Source organism: Canis lupus, chromosome 20, assembly GCF_003254725.2.
Source record: "Canis lupus dingo isolate Sandy chromosome 20, ASM325472v2, whole genome shotgun sequence".
NCBI lineage: Eukaryota > Metazoa > Chordata > Mammalia > Carnivora > Canidae > Canis > Canis lupus.
The window spans coordinates 44,615,893-44,631,186 of NC_064262.1; the positions used below are offsets into that span (position 1 = coordinate 44,615,893).

At 54.9% G+C, this 15,294-nt stretch overlaps 1 protein-coding gene across 9 annotated transcripts in view; it reads right to left on the reverse strand.

Moving 5' to 3' along the window:
* Nucleotides 1-15,294, reverse strand: part of CRTC1 (CREB regulated transcription coactivator 1) — a 79,620-nt gene that overhangs the window by 31,558 nt on the left and 32,768 nt on the right. For 7 of the 9 annotated variants that reach the window (XM_049098085.1, XM_049098086.1, XM_035702540.2 and 4 more), the window contains exons 2-5: nucleotides 4,386-4,502; nucleotides 3,120-3,167; nucleotides 1,426-1,563; nucleotides 353-414 (exon numbers count right to left, since the gene is read on the reverse strand). In XM_049098085.1, the coding sequence (XP_048954042.1) occupies nucleotides 353-414; nucleotides 1,426-1,563; nucleotides 3,120-3,167; nucleotides 4,386-4,502 (365 nt within the window). The remainder of the gene's footprint in view (nucleotides 1-352; nucleotides 415-1,425; nucleotides 1,564-3,119; nucleotides 3,168-4,385; nucleotides 4,503-15,294) is intronic. The other 2 variants (XM_025458122.3, XM_035702543.2) reach the window with 1 other exon arrangement.

The window sequence follows — 15,294 nt, forward strand, 5'->3', positions numbered from 1 at the left end:
ATGTATAATACTTTTATAATCACATTTTCAATGACTGTTCAGCAATGTGGGAAACTACTCATAATATAATAATACATGAAAAAAGACAAGTTACAATACTGAATATCCAACCTAATCCCAACTCTGTCTATAAAAGAAAAAAAAAGTCATGGAAGAAAAAAAATAAAAATCCCTGGAAGACTCCAAAGCTATGACCTTGGTGTTAGAGGGACAGAGTTGATTTCTAGAAACTTCTGGATACTTCTTAGTTTTGTCATTTTAAAGTGACTGTATATTGGTTTTCCAAGCACAAGCATGATGTAAGTTTGTTTTTCTTTCCAAGAGGGCTGAGGGCCGGTTCTGGGTCACTGACCTTCTCCAGCTGGTGTCCGCGGGCGGCGAGAGGTACACGGTGCCGTACGGGCAGCTGTCCGCTTGAGTGTGAGTTAAGGGGACAGCACTGTTGGCTCAGGCCCCACCTCGAGCCCCAGGAACCTTGTGGCCAGGCTGCTGGGAGCCTGCAAACAGCTGGGGCCGCAGGGCGGGGGCCTTTCCTGCCTGGCTGCAAGCAGCCCCCGGGGTTCGGCCCTGTCCACCTAGCACTCAGCACTCACCCCCTGCAAGCACACGTGCGGGATGCACCCCTTCCAAGAGGGGCCTCGCCTGTGAAATTGGGGCCCATGGGGGGCAGTGGGGAGTCTAGTTCAGCTGACCTGGGTCTTGACTTTTAATTCTAGGCTGACAGGGCAGCTCCCCAGGCCCGAGGGCTCTGTCTGGGGCCCAGCTGGTTGGGCTGCCCCAGCCACATAAATGAGGACTGGGAAGTAACAGGCTTCTCTGTTCTAGAATGCTTAGAGTGGCAGGGGGGTCCAGAGAGCAGCCACTTAGACTCTTCTTGATGGAGGAGCCTGGCTGGCCAAGTACCAAGGGGCAGCCAAGTCTTGGGACTTGGGGGTGGGGGAGAAAGTCCCGACAATCTCTGCTTGGCCAAGGTGCAGAGGAGAGTTCTTCGTCTTCAGATGGAGCCTCCCTTGGATCTGTCTGGGTCTGGCTCAGACCCCCCACCCCAGCCCTGCTGCCTGGGCTCGGCTACCCTCCACATGGCCCAGACATGTGAACACGCTTCTCACAGCCTTTCTGGGTTCCACTGCCCAGCCAGGCTGCAGACACAGTGTGGTCTGACCTGACCCTCCCCAACCCTCACGGCATGCTGCGCGCTCCAACAACCTTGCTTCCTGTGTCCCCCTGTCCTAGTCAAAGGCCTCCAGCTAGCCACCCTGCCTCCTCCCGAGTGGCCCTCAACTGCGCCCTCTCCTGGTGCTGCCTGGGAATCCTGGGGGGCTGGAGCAGCCCTCATTCCAGCTCCAGGGCTGGAGGCTCAGTCAGTGAGACTCCAGGTCCTGCAGTCACCAACAGTCCCACCCCCGTCCTCTGGGTAAAAGATATCTGCCGTCCATGTTTGTCCACTGACAAGGGCCGGCGATGTGGGGAGCCAAGCCGGCCACGCTCTCGGTATACTCTGTCCACCAGCCCGTGGTGCCGGGTGGTTCGGCTGGTGTCCAGGCCTGAGGACTGGAAGGGTGTCTGGGCGAGGAGGGGGAGGGGAGGAGACCAGAAAAGAGAGAGAAACCCAAACAGTTATCAGCTGTGATCTGAGATCCAACCCAGGTCTGCCCCCAGGATCTGACCTCAGGGCCCCCCACTCTTGAAACACCCTTTGTCACCACTCTGCAGCCTGGACAGGCTTCCTCCTGCAGCCAGGGCCCCCAGCCTTTGAGCACTGCCGGGGTAGGGGAGAGCTGGGAATCCTGGGTGCTGGGTGGCAGGCGTGCAGTGCAGCTGGCATGCACGGGCCAGGCAGAGCAGCACAAGCTCGGGGCCCGGTGCCGGCTGGGGTGCCAGGGGTGCAGACGGCCCAAGCGCCCCCCAGCCTTGCCAGGTGCAGACAGGCCTCCGCCTTCTCTCTCTGGGCCTGGCTGGCCTCCTCTTCCCACCTACGTCATCCCTGGAGGGGCCTGCCAAAAGACAGCCCCCAGGGCTTCCAGCCGAGGACGTCAAGGGGCCCACCTGGCCAAGTGCTGGATCCCCAGAGGCTCCTTATTGAGCCCTGGCTGGTCTTGATTTGAGATGAGCCCCCCACGCTCTCCCCCACCATCTCATCCCTTCACCACTGGAGCCAAGCATAAGCACTTTCCAGAGCCCTGGCCCACAGCTTGGCCGGAAGGGGCTTCCTTCCAGCACCTGGGGCTGGCACGAGGCCTCCGGCCAGCCCTTGCTCCCTCTGCTCCATGCCCCTGGGGCTCCTGGGAGCCTGCTCCCTGCCCATCCTGGTGCCATGGGGCCGCTTGCCATCTGACTAGGGCAAGACTGGCAACCTTAGCCAGCTCTGGAGGCAGCGGGTCCCCTCCAACCCCCACCATCTGGCCCTTGGGCCCTTCTGTCTTCTTTGGGCAGCCAGGCAAAAGCAATTTCCTTCCGGAAGACTGCCACTGGCTGGAATCACTGCTCTTCCCTACCCATCCAAACGCCTGGCCCAGTGTTCAGGGCTGACTGTTCTCCCTGGAGTCTGGGGCCCCCTGTCCCTCTCTGACACAGAAAGGGCCCTGCCGGCTTGGGTCTTTCTGCACTTTTGCCTTCAAAAAGGCCTTGGGCCTGGAGACTTCAGGGACTGAGGGAAGGTGGGAACCCTGCCATCCAGGCACAAACACCGGAGGCAGGGGCTGTCCATCTCCTCCCAGAGATGCCTAGAAGGCCGGAGGGGAAACTAAGGCAGCTGAAGCAGAGCCAGAGGCAGAGAGAAGCTCGGGCCCAGCCACAGCCCAGCTTACCAGGCTGCACCTAGGATCCACACACACACTTGTATGTGCATGTGTCACGAGAACGAACCATGCAGCATTGACGCCCATGCTCGGATCCCCTAGGCAGGGGTGGGGTGGGGGAGGTGGGGGAGCTCTCGGCGCAACCACACACATTCCCCCCCGCCCCCCCCCCGTACAGGGCAGGGGGAGGTACGGAGCAGATCCACTTCCATTTGGCAGACAGGACACTTCCCGCCAGGCCACTGGGGCGACCACGCAAGGATACCCAGCACCCACGCACGTGCCAGGGACGCCGAGGCCTCAGCCCAGGGGCTCATTTACCAGAGAGACAGGAGCCGCTGCCAGGGCCTCCCCCAGATATCCGCTGGGCTGAAAATGCAAAGAACCGAGACTTTGAGACACTCCTGCCTCGTCCGGCCCCCCAGCAGGATGCCCAACAGGCCCCAGTATACCCTTGGCCCAAGGGGGCTTTACGCCAGCCCTAGCCAGGGCCATGCTGGGGGAGGGGTGCCCAGAGAGATGCCCTCCTTGATGGAGAAGGGGATGGGGGAAACAGGAAGGGGAGAGGCAGGAGAAGGGGAGAAAACTCAAACTAGGAAGGGCCTTGACAAAGAGGTCAGGCTCTTGGAGCATATTCAGAATCAGCACAACAGCCCCACACGTCTGCTCCGGCAAGGAGGCCATCTGGGAAGGGTTATGCTCTGAAAAGCCCAAGGGATGTGGACCTGAGCCAGTCTAGGGAACCCCAGGCCAGTGTCCTGCTGCACCCCAGCAATGGTATGGGAGGAGTAGGAGCTGGGGAGTGACTCGAGTGGGTGGGGGGACTGAGCTCCACGAGGGACAGGCCTCGCTCCACCTGGCCTGTCAACACATGGACAGACGTGGCTGTTTCTGAGGCCCTGTCCCAGCAAAGGGGTGGGTGTGTGGCCGTCTGGTGGACCTGTCCCTACAGAGCCCACATAAGCTGGGGGTGGCCCCGGATCTCAGCTCCACTTCCAGGCTCATCTCACCCCTGCTTCCACTTGCAGACCAGGGTCAGGGCACAGCCTGGGATAAGAGGCCAGCCCTGCACCCACGCGGTGGGCCTTATCTCTCATTATTTATGATAAGGACGTACACGGCGGCTGTGTGGCCTGCGGGAGCCGTGTTGTGTGCGTCTCTGCCAAGAAACGTTTGCAGACAAGTGGGGTCAGGCCACAGGGCCTCCTTCTGAGAATTGCTGGGCTTGCGGATTAGTGAGGCAGGATGGAGCCAAGCCCCAGAGGCCCCGAGCGGTTCCTGATGCCGCACAGCCGGCCAACAGGTGTAGCGGCTGCCGAAACGCTCTTGGCCAGACCATAGCCTCGCTGCGGGCTCTGCTGACAGGGGAAAGGCAGGGGGGATCCAGGCAAGGCCTGACCAAGCCATCCCAGGGACAGGAAAAGAGTAGGTGGGGGCAGGGCGAGACAGGCTGCGACAATTATTTGGTGACTCCAGCTATCCGCAGCAGCTGACACACACGCTTGCTCGCTCTGTGTCCAGAGTGGGGCCCGGATATGATGTACACCAGGTGGGAGGCTGTGCAGGAGAGGGGGGATGTGGGCTCACCTGGAAGGGCAGATCCACGGTGCCACTCCCAATCTGGTTCACGTTGGGCAGGGACCCGCCATAGTACTGGCCACGGCTTGGGCCCAGCTGCAGGTACTGAGACTTCTGGAGCTGGAGCTGAAAGAGAAGCCAGCAGCTACAATGTGGGCCTGAAGCCCTCCAGAGTACATCATGAAGAACGCCACCTCAGGGGGACCAGGAAGGAACCAAGTGATGGGGTCAATGGCACCAATCCAGAGGGTGTGGGACCCTGTGACTCAGATACTCAAAGGAGCCAGGTGTCTCTCCACCCAAAACAGCAGAATCAGAAGCCCAATAGCATGCCCTGTGGGGAGCTGCCCCCTTGAACTCGGTGGGGGGAGGGGGCGCTGCTGGTTTACTTGCACTGTTTGTGAATGAGCAAGAGAGTATGGGGCAGACCTGGAGCCCAGAGCCTGTGGGGGAGGCCCCTCACCCACCCTGGGGAACCATTTCTTATCAGCCAAAGACTGCGTTCCTGGGGCACGGGCCAGAGGCTGCAAACTGACGCCCGGACAGAGGAGAAATCGTCTTTCCAATGGCCTGAATCCGAAGGGCCGTTTCAGAAGCACAGTGCTGGTTTTCAAAGTGCAGGATGTGTGATCCCTCCGGCACCATACATGGGGCAAACGGACCTGCCAGACCCCGCCCGAGTTGTAAGGGGTCCTGCCCAAGCCCCCAGGCTCCTTCTGCCTGGCTTGCTGGCCCACTGGAGCTGGGCCCAGTGGAGAACCTTCATCTGGGATGGCCTCATGCCTGTGGAGGCCTCCACCCGTCACTCACATGGGGATCTGACCCATGGGGCCACACCTCTGAACCAGGAGCCCAGCTCCCTGACCAGCCACGGCTGCCTTGGGGTGAGGCTGGGACCTGGCCTCCTCCCCCTTGAATAGCTGATTCCACTTTCCTGGGAACAACAGCAGATGTCCCTGGCGTGGTCAGCGCCACTCGTGGCCCTCACAGCTGAAGGTCCACAACACCTGCCACACCCCCCCGGGGAGGCAGGCGTCATGTCTGGGGGGTGGTGGCTGGGCACTCGGGAGGGTGGGTGTCTGTTCTGGCTCTGGCTGGGGCGGTTGCTAGGGTCCACACTGTGTACACAACAAGGCCGGCTCACGTTCCCTCACAAACAGCTCCTGGCAGCACTCTGTGAGCTGGCTGCCCGCACCGCCCCGCTCTCCCACGCCATCCCCTGCTTCCTCGGGGGCCTTGGATACTGGACAGGGAGGTGAGGCCCGGGAACTGGCCGCCCGCCCAGCAGAGCACCTCACCCAGGTACACAGCTGTTTCCTATAAGCTATAGTGGTGTCAGGAGGGAGACTGCCTTCCTTGTTTCATCCTTCACAAGTGGTTCCTGGGGTCTGCAGGGCCTGGCCCAAGGTCTGTCTCCGATGGCTGGAGATGCTCACTGTGAACATCCCACTGTGTTCCTTCCACCCCACAGTCATTCAAGATGGAATAGGCCAGCCCCTGGCCAGGGGAAGGGGGAGACCAAGCAGCTTGGGGCCCCCACCACTGCCTGAGCACAAGTCACCTTAGACCCAAGACATCCAAGTGCTTCCTTGTGTTTGAGCCTTGTGGCAGAAGCCAGCATTGCATCCAACTCTCAAGGACCACGTGGCCCCCTTTTTGGCCTCGGTTTCCCCCTCCTATTTGTCCAGGAGTGTATGGGAATGCCTGGCATGTGAAATAGGAAGTACTTACACCACATGCATTTTTGTCACAGGCTGAACTGCCAGCTCAGGGAGCCCCAGCATCCCATCCAAGCACCCCACAAAACCACCATGTTCCAGTACAGAAAGAGCCTGGTGTTGGGGACAATCTACAGGACTGGGAAGTGACAGGATGCTCATGCTCACATGCTATTGCGACACCAGTCCTCCCGGGCCCTGCCTCTGTGTGCACCCTTCTCTCTAGCAATGGCCTCCTACCCACCTCCACACTTTACCACGGGACTGTCAGGTTTGAGAGTACAGCTTCTGGTTTTGGAGTGGAAGGTGTGCGGGGCCCTGTACTACTTCTGGGGGACCCTGTGCCTGTCCCTGGTTACATATTAGCTGCACAGGAAAGTGTCCAACTGACCTAGAGAAGTCTGGCCTTTGTCCCCCAGCTCCTGAGGTGGAAGCCCTCTGAACATCCTGCCTAACAAGATGATCTTTGTTTGCCTGGGGCCTGGGGTGGTCTATGCCAACAGTGTGATTTAGGGCAGGAGACTTGGGTCATGTGGAATCAGCTCGCCCTCTACTGGGGCTAGAGACGGAGGTCACCCATGTGGTAATCAGCCAGCTCCATGTGGGTGAGCCCCAGTAAAAACTATGGACACCAAGGTTCAGGGAGCATCTCCATATGGTAGTACACCCTGCATATTGTCACACACTTGTCACATATTGGTGCTACAAGTGAAAGCTGTCCACACGACTCCACAGAGAGGGGACAACTGGAAGTTCCATGCCTGGAACTCTGCTGGGTGCCACCCCAGACACCTTTTCTCTTTGCTGATTATCATCTGTGTCCTTTTGCTTGTAGTAAACAGTAACTGGAAGTGTAATGGCTTCCAGGGAGTCCTGTGTGCCTCAAGTGAACTGCTGATCTGAGCATGGTCTTGGGGTCCCCCTAACTTTGCAGGAGCTAACTGCTCCCAGGCCTGGCCAGGAACCCCCAGGGTACTGAAGTGAGAAGATACCAGCCTGGGGCCCCCTGCCCAAGGACCTGTCGCTTCAGAGGCCCCACGGGAAGGAAGGACAGCAGAGTGACACCACCAGGCAAGACCTGATAAGCTGCTGAATGTTGAAGTGTGAGCCTCTTCCTATTGCCAAGCCACAGCCCCACCTGCATCCTTCTACCCAGGAGTCCTCACTGTGCAGCCCCCCCCCCCAATGGCACCTGCCCTAATCTTGCCAAAGGGCTCTGTAAACCCAGCATCCAAGCCAGAGCCTATGGTTTAGCAGCACCTGCTCACAGAATACATGTCCGAACATGTGAGTGAGTGAGTGAGTGAGTGAGTGAGTGAGTGAGTAGTGAGTGAGTGAATGCCACTGTTCCTGTTCTCAAGGGCTGACTTTCCCAAACCAGGTGACAGGCCCATTTAGAGGCCAACACAGCTCCCAACACTTACAGGCTCGAGGTCAAAGTAGGGTTTGGATGCCTCTGCCTCCCCCCACCCCATCCTCATGGCTGTTGGAAAGGGCAGTGAGACCCAGACAAGGCCATCATGTCCTGGAGGACATGTGCTAGAATAGGAGACCCACATCTCCCAGGGCTCCCCCTTGCTCCCCTTGGCCTGTGGTTAAATAGCCTGGGGTGAGTCCAGTCTCCCCAACTATGAGTGGACCCCACTCCAGATTCAGAGGGCCTGGACTGAGGGTGGGTGAGCACCCCCATTACCCATGCTTTTGCCATTACTTCCTTGCCTTCTGCTCTCCCCACTCCTTTGCCTCAAAGCACCCTGAGTCTGTGTGCCCTCAGGTCCTGGGCCTCTAACAGCCCCATGCCCATCCCACAGGCCTCCCTGACACTCTACCCAAGAAGCAGCACCTTCAAATCACTATCACATCAGTCTCTAGCTTGGTTTATGTTGCTTTAAATAAAATTTTCAATGCAGAAGCTGTAGATTTACAGAAAAACTGATGATACACTGTTCCCTTACAGCCCTTACCCAGCTTCCCCTAAAGCCACCCTCCTGCCTTCCAGGGGCAAAATTAGGAAAGTGGCAGTTGGTGCAGCACGCCTGGCTAACCCAGACCTACTTGTGTGAAGCCTTAAGTGTGTCCCATCAGGTTTGCTGTACTAGAAACACCTTTGTTCCATGACCCTGTCCACCATTCACATCCAGTCCCCACCAGATGGTGGGGACCCAAGACTCAAGGTCTGCTGGTCACACTGTGTCCACTGCCAGGACTATGTGCGGTCACGTTGGACCCCCAGTAAGTAGTATCACGTGTCTGCCTTACCTCCTACCAGCCGGCTGCGGCCTCAGATCTTTCCAGAACAATATTCCCTTCCATGCTTCTTTCTCTCAGGTTTAAACTGACTGAACAAGCAGCGGCAGGCCTGAGGGGTCAGAGATACCTCAAGGCGGAGGCCACCCAAGATAGACAGCCAAGAAGTGTAGCACAGACCCTGGCCACCCTGTGCTCAATGTCTCCCCACCCCAAGCATTACAGATGGCACCCCTGGTGTCCCTGAGCCCCCACTATGGGCACAGAGCCTTTCCCAGTACATTTAAGCTACCACAACAGTCCTACCTTCAGTGTCCCAAGGCTACCGTAACAAAAGACCACAAACAGGGTGGCTTAAAACAAGAATTTACTCTCATAGTTCAGGAAACAGAAGTTCAACATCAAGATGTGGGCAGGGTTGGTTCCTTCTTTTTTTTTTTTCTTTAAGATTTTATTTATTTATTCAGAGAGAGAGAGAGAGAGAGAGAGAGAGAGAGAGAGAGGCAGAGACACAGGCAGAGGGAGAAGCAGGCTCCATGCAGGGAGCCTGACGTGGGACTCGATCCAGGGCCTCCACGATCACGCCCTGGGCTGCAGGCGGCGCTAAACCGCTGCGCCACCGGGGCTGCTCTGGTTCCTTCTTGAGGCTCTAAGGCAGTCTGTCCCAGGCCTGTCCCAGCTTCTGGTAGCTCCAGTATTCCTGGGCTTGTGGCCACATCCCTTCAGTCTCCGCCTCCACCCACACATGGCCTTCCCCTATGCGTGTCTCACATGTCCCTCTCCTTTCTCTTATAATACCTGTCACTGGACTCAGTGCCCAGCCTAATCAAGAATGATCTCATCTTAAGCCCCCTTAATTATATCTGCAAAGACCCTTCTGTCAATAAGGTCACGATCTCAGGTTCTGGACTGTGCTTTTTTGGGGGATACAATTCAACCCAAGACAGGCATTTTGAGGGGAGCAGCAGCACATACCATTTTCCAGATGGGAAAGGCAAGACTTGCTAGGCAAAGGAACTGCCCAAGGTCACCCAGCTTGGAAATGGCTGAACAAGATATAGACTCTACTACTGGAACTTGATCCCTGTGTGGCCTGCAGACAGGTAGGCAGCTGGCGCCACATAGTGTCATAGGCCATGTGCATCATGGATAAGAGCACATTAGCTCCTCTGGGAGCTTCCAGTCAGAACGTCAATCCAATGACAAGTCTACCACCCTGACTCCATCAAGGTGAGACCCAACACATGTCTCTGTAAGAAGCCATTTCGGATCCTGTCTCAGCCCGAGGACCCTTGTTTCCAGGCAGGGTACTCCCACTTCCTGATACAACAGCCCATGCCTGGACCACCTCCCTCCACTAACCCACACAAAGCCCTCTTCCTTGTCCCAACCTGACCCCCACTCCCTTTGCAGAGCCCTATGTAAATGGTGGCTTCTCTAGCCTCTCCCAGCCAGCGCACTTTCCCATGTCAGCACAGTGCATATCCCCCACCTCCATCCATGCCCACAACCCCTGCTGGGCACATCCCCCAACCCCGTTGGTACCTAATAGCCTGGCAGAGGGGAAGCCACAAGATTGGGGAATGGGGGCCAGTGGCCCTGGGAAGGCATGGTATGATACATACATGCACACGTGCGCCCGCGCACACGCACACGCGCACACATGCTTCCCCAGCACAGCCCCCAGTTCTCCAGGACCCTGCACAGGATGCAATGAGATACACCTACCTGCCAGCCCCTCCCAAGTCCTCACTCTCTAGATGAAGCTGGCCTTGGCTTCCCCCCACCCCCAACCCCTACCAGCAATCACCATGGCAACTGGCCGGCCTTCTAATGAGATTAAGGGGAGCAGACCTGCTGAAGGCTGAGCTCTGTCCTCTGCAAAGCCAAGACAGGCATGGGGGCTATGCTGCAGAGGGCCAGGGAGGAGTTGTGTGCTCCAACCTGATGTTAGTTCCCCATCACCACCAAAAAGGGCCTGCATGGTCTGGCCCTCTGTTCTCCACCACCAGAGCTGGTTGCTGCCTCAGTGTTCACACTGGCACTCACTCCTCCACTGGGTCAGCCCAACACTGTGCATCTCTTTTCCAAAGGATCACTTTTTCCCACAGCTCACTGTCCAAACCCACCTGACTGAGGTCTATCTCCTCTTATCAGACAGTCAGCCCCACAAGGACCCTGGCACAATGGAGTAGCTTGGCATCCACGTGAAGAAACTTGTCTGGGATGAACACATGAGTGCAGAATGCACTCAAGGTCCCACACAGGGATGATTTTCCTCTTGCACCCACACAGGACTACTTGTCCCCCCAGGTAAATCGAGGCCCAAGGGAGACCAGCCAGCTGCCCAAGTGCAGAGGCAAAGAACCACTGTGAGAGGGAAGTAGAGAGTGAACACTCTCTGGAATGGATCAGAAGAAACCTAGGGCTCTGGGAGAGACAGCTGTGTACACATAAGTATCTGACCAAGAAGGTCCATGACTGCTTTTTCTTTCTAAACTTATTTATTGAAGTAAGATTCACAGGCATAAAATGAACCACTTTAACACGTAAAATTCAGTGGCATACAGTACATACGCAATGTTACATGCAACCATCACCTCCATCTAGGTTCAGAACATTTCTACCACCCCAAAAGGAGACCCCGTCCCCATCAGCCACTCTCCACCCCCCTTCCCCAGCCTCTGGCAACCACCAACCTGCCTTCTAAGTCTATGGATTTGCCTGTTCTAGACATTTCACATAAATGGAATCACATAACATGTGGCCTTTTATGATGGGCTTCTTTCACTCAGCACAATGACTTTTTGGTTTTTTTAAAGTAATCTCCATGCCCAATGTGGGGCTCAAACTCATGACCCCCAGATCAAGAGTCACACCCTCCACCAACTGAGCCAGCCAGGAGTCCCTCATTCAGCACAATGGTTTTAAGGTTTATCTGTGCGGTAGCATATGTCCAAGATTCTTTCCTTTCTGTGGCTGAGTAATATTTCCATTATAGGGATGGACCACATTTACCAATTCAGCTGCTCATGGACATTTGGGTTGTTTCTACCCTTTGGCAATTCTGATTAGTACTGCTGCAAATTGAACAGGTGAGTACCAGTACCTGTCTCAGTCCCTGTGTTCAAATCTCTAGGAATACAGCTAGGAGTAGAGCGGCTGGGTCACATGGTAATTCTGTATTTATCTTGTTCGGGAACTGATGGACTGCTGTCCACTGCACCATGTTACATTCCTGCCAGCAGCACCCGAAGAGTTGCAATTTCTCCACATCCTCACTAACACTTTCTAGTTTCTGCCACATGATGGGTGTGAGGTGGTCTCTAATTGTGGTTTTGATTTGCATTTCCCTGATGATTAATGATACGGTACAACTGCTCGTGTGCTTATTGGTCATTTGTATATCACCTTTGCAGAAATGTCTATTTGAGTCTTTTGCTCATTTTTAAACTGGGCTGTCTTTTCCTTGTTGCGTTCCAAGAGGTCTTTATATATTCTGGATAACTTTTATATATATATTTTGGGTATTAACCGCTTATCAGCTACATGGTTTGCAAAAACTTCATTGTAGGTATTTTTTAAAGATTTTATTTATTTATTCATGAGAGACACAGAAAGAGAGGCAGAGACATAGGCAGAGGGAGAAGCAGGCTCCCCCGCAAGGAGCCTGATGCAGAACTCGATCCCAGGACCCCCGGGATCATCACCTGAGCCAAAGGCAGATGCTCAACTACTGAGCCACCCAGGTGCCCCAGAGGTTGTCTTTTCACTTTCTTCCTGGCCATCAGATGCATGAACATTTTTAATGTTGATAAAATCCAAATGATCTATTTTTTTGTTGTTGCCTGTTTGTTTGTTTGTTTGTTTGTTTGTTTGTTTATTTAAGTAGGTTCCATGCCCAGTGTGGAGCCCAATGCAGGGCTCAAACTCACAACCCTGAGACCAATACTGGAGCTGAGATTGAGTCTGATGCTTAGCCAACTGAGTCACCCAGGTGTCCCTGCTGCTTACTGTTTTACTGTCATATCTAAAAATCCATCACCTCAGGATGATTCACACCTGTGCTTCCTTCCAGGTTTTCTAGATTTAGATCTTAGTTAGTCTCTGGTACACTGTGAGTTAATTCTTAAGTTTGTTGCAGCCCGGGTCCCACCTCACTGGTACCTCCCCCGCAGGAGGGCTCTGCACAGGAGGAACACCCAGCTGACCCTGAGGAAGTGTGCTGGTACGCTGGAGTGGCTCATCTAACGTCTGCTGAGCGCGGGAGGGAATACTGAATGAAGGAGGGAATGAATGAAAGCGTCACAGGCGTGTGGCCTAGCGTGGATTCCAGGCTGAGTCACCCCTGCCCCCGGCCCCCTGGCCGACTGAGACACTCCCCAGCTGCCTCCTCACTCGTTCCCAAAGTGTAAATACAGAACCAGATACACAAACACCGAGTGCGCCTCGGAATGCCTTTAATCAGGCTCTGCTGCCGCTGCCAAATTCCCAACCCTGGCTGAATCACAGGGTCCTCTGTGAGCACGTTTTGTTTCCCTTGTTGGTGGCGGCTGGTGAGTACAGACATTCCGGCTGGGATGTGTGAAGGGTCCCTCGGGGTCTGAGTGCAGCACAGCTGGCTCACAGGGGCCTCTTTCTCTGTGAACAAGACCCCGGCCCTGCCAGCCGGCTGGGAGCCAAACCTGGGTGGGGACTTGCAGCAGCTCTGAGACAGGGGACATGGCTTCACCTCCATTTTATAAGGGGGGGAAACTGAAACACTAAGCGACAACAGGCTTGTCCCCAGGTCACTAGGTGACAGGAGGGGGTTACAACCCAGGGTCTTTCTTTAGCAAGGTCCACAAGGCCCTCCCACTTTCTGCCTCTGGGCCTTTGCACCCAATTCATTCTTTTCTGGAACCTTCCATGGAGCTCCTTCTCATCATTTAGGTTTTAGCTCAAATATCACCTCCTCAAGAAGCTCCTCTTGACCCCCTACTTCTAAAATAACCCTCTGTATTAACTCTGGCTGCCATAATAAAATACCACAGACTGGGCAGCTTGAACAACAGACACTTATTTCTTCCAGTTCTGGAAGCTGGAAGTCTGAGATCAGGGTGCTGTGCCTGTAAGAGCCCTCCTGCTGGCTTGGAGAAGGCCACCTTCTCCCTGTGTCCTCATACGGCCTTTCTGGGTGGTGCGTGTGGGTGGAGAGAACTGTCCTCGTTCTTCTCCTCGTTCTTCTTCTCCTCGTAAGGATGCCTGTCCTATCAGATCAGGACCCCACCCTTATGACCCCAATTCAACTTTGTCACTTTCTCCTCACAGACCCCATCTCCACATACAGTCATATTGGTGATTAGGAATTCCACATATGAACTTGGGGGATACAATTCATGCCACAGCACCCCCTCATGGATATGTTGCCTGCCTGTGTCTGTCTGGCAGGCTGGTCTGCCCTAACAGCTGGAGCCCTGCTTGCCAAGCCTCCACAGACACCTCAGGGACCAGCGCCTAGCTTCAGGAAGTGACCACTGAGAGCTGTATTTGGAATTGGAAACTTCAGCCTGAGTCCTCTGGGAACACCCACAGCTAACCAGTCCCAGACAAAACCCAGGGACCCCAGGAATGTCCCAGCAGGAGCCCCCAGGGTGCAGGGTGCAGTGGCCTTCAAGGAGAGACCTTGGGGCCTGGCCCTGGAGAGCCCAAGAGTCAGTGAGGTGAGAGTGACAAAGAGTGCATGCTCCCCCAGGGCTGCTGAGCTGCCGAGACATAATGGGTGGAAAATCAGGGGCACCACAAATTGTCCAAGTATAAAATTATGTGCCTATTCACTGGGGTCATGGGCTGGAGGATGGATGAGAATACCTGGAAAGCAGCTCAGGCAAGGGAGTGTGACAAAGCAGGAACAGCCTAAGGTGGATCAGCTCAGCCCCTGCACTGGGCTAACCCCTGGCCCCCAAATTTACACCCATCTGGAACCTCAGAATGTGACCTTGTTTGGAAATAGACACCTGGGTAGCTCAGCGATTGAGCATCTGCCTTTGGCTCAGGGCGTGATCCTGGGATCCAGGACTGGGTCCCGCATCTGGCTCCCTGCGAGGAGCCTGCTTCTCCCTCTCCCTGCGTCTCTGCCTCTCTCTCTGCCTGTGTCTCTCATGAGTAAATAAATAAATCTTTAAAAAAAAAAAGAAGACTCTTGATATGAAGTCACCCTGGTTTAAGGAGATGTCTGAATCCTATTACTGGTATCCTTATAAGATGACACAGAGGGCAGCCTGGGTGGCTTAGCAGTTTAGTGCCGCCTTCGGCCTAGGGCATGATCCTGGAGTCCCTGGATTGAGTCCCACATCGGGCTCCCTGCATGGAGCCTGCTTCTCCCTCTGCCTGTGTCTTTACCTCTCTCTCTGTTTCTCATGAATAAATAAATAAAATCTTAAAAAAAAAAAAAAAAAAAGACACAGAGGGGGTGCCTGGCTGGCTCAGTCAGCAGGGTCTGAGACTCTTGATCTTAGGGTGGTGAGTTCAAGCCCCACACTGGGTGTGGAGATTACTTAAAAAAGAATATATATATATATATATATATATATATATTCTTTTGTATTCTTTATATATATATATATATATATATATATATACACACACACACACACACATGCACACACATATATACATACATGTATTTTAAAAAGAAGAGAACACAGATACAGGAAAAAGGCCACGTGAAGGTAGAGGCAAAGATCAGTGATGCAGCCATAAGCCAAAAAACCCCAAGGGCTGCTAGCAGCCATCAGAAACTGGGAGAGAGGGCCTAGGACAGGTTCCCCTTCAGGATCCCCAGGAGGAGCCAACCCTGCCCACACTGTGATCTCTGACTTCCAGCCTCCGGAACTGTGAGAGAGTTCCTGTCATTTTAAGCCTCCTTGTTTATGGTTCTCTGCTATGGCAGCCCCACGAAATGAACTACTGCA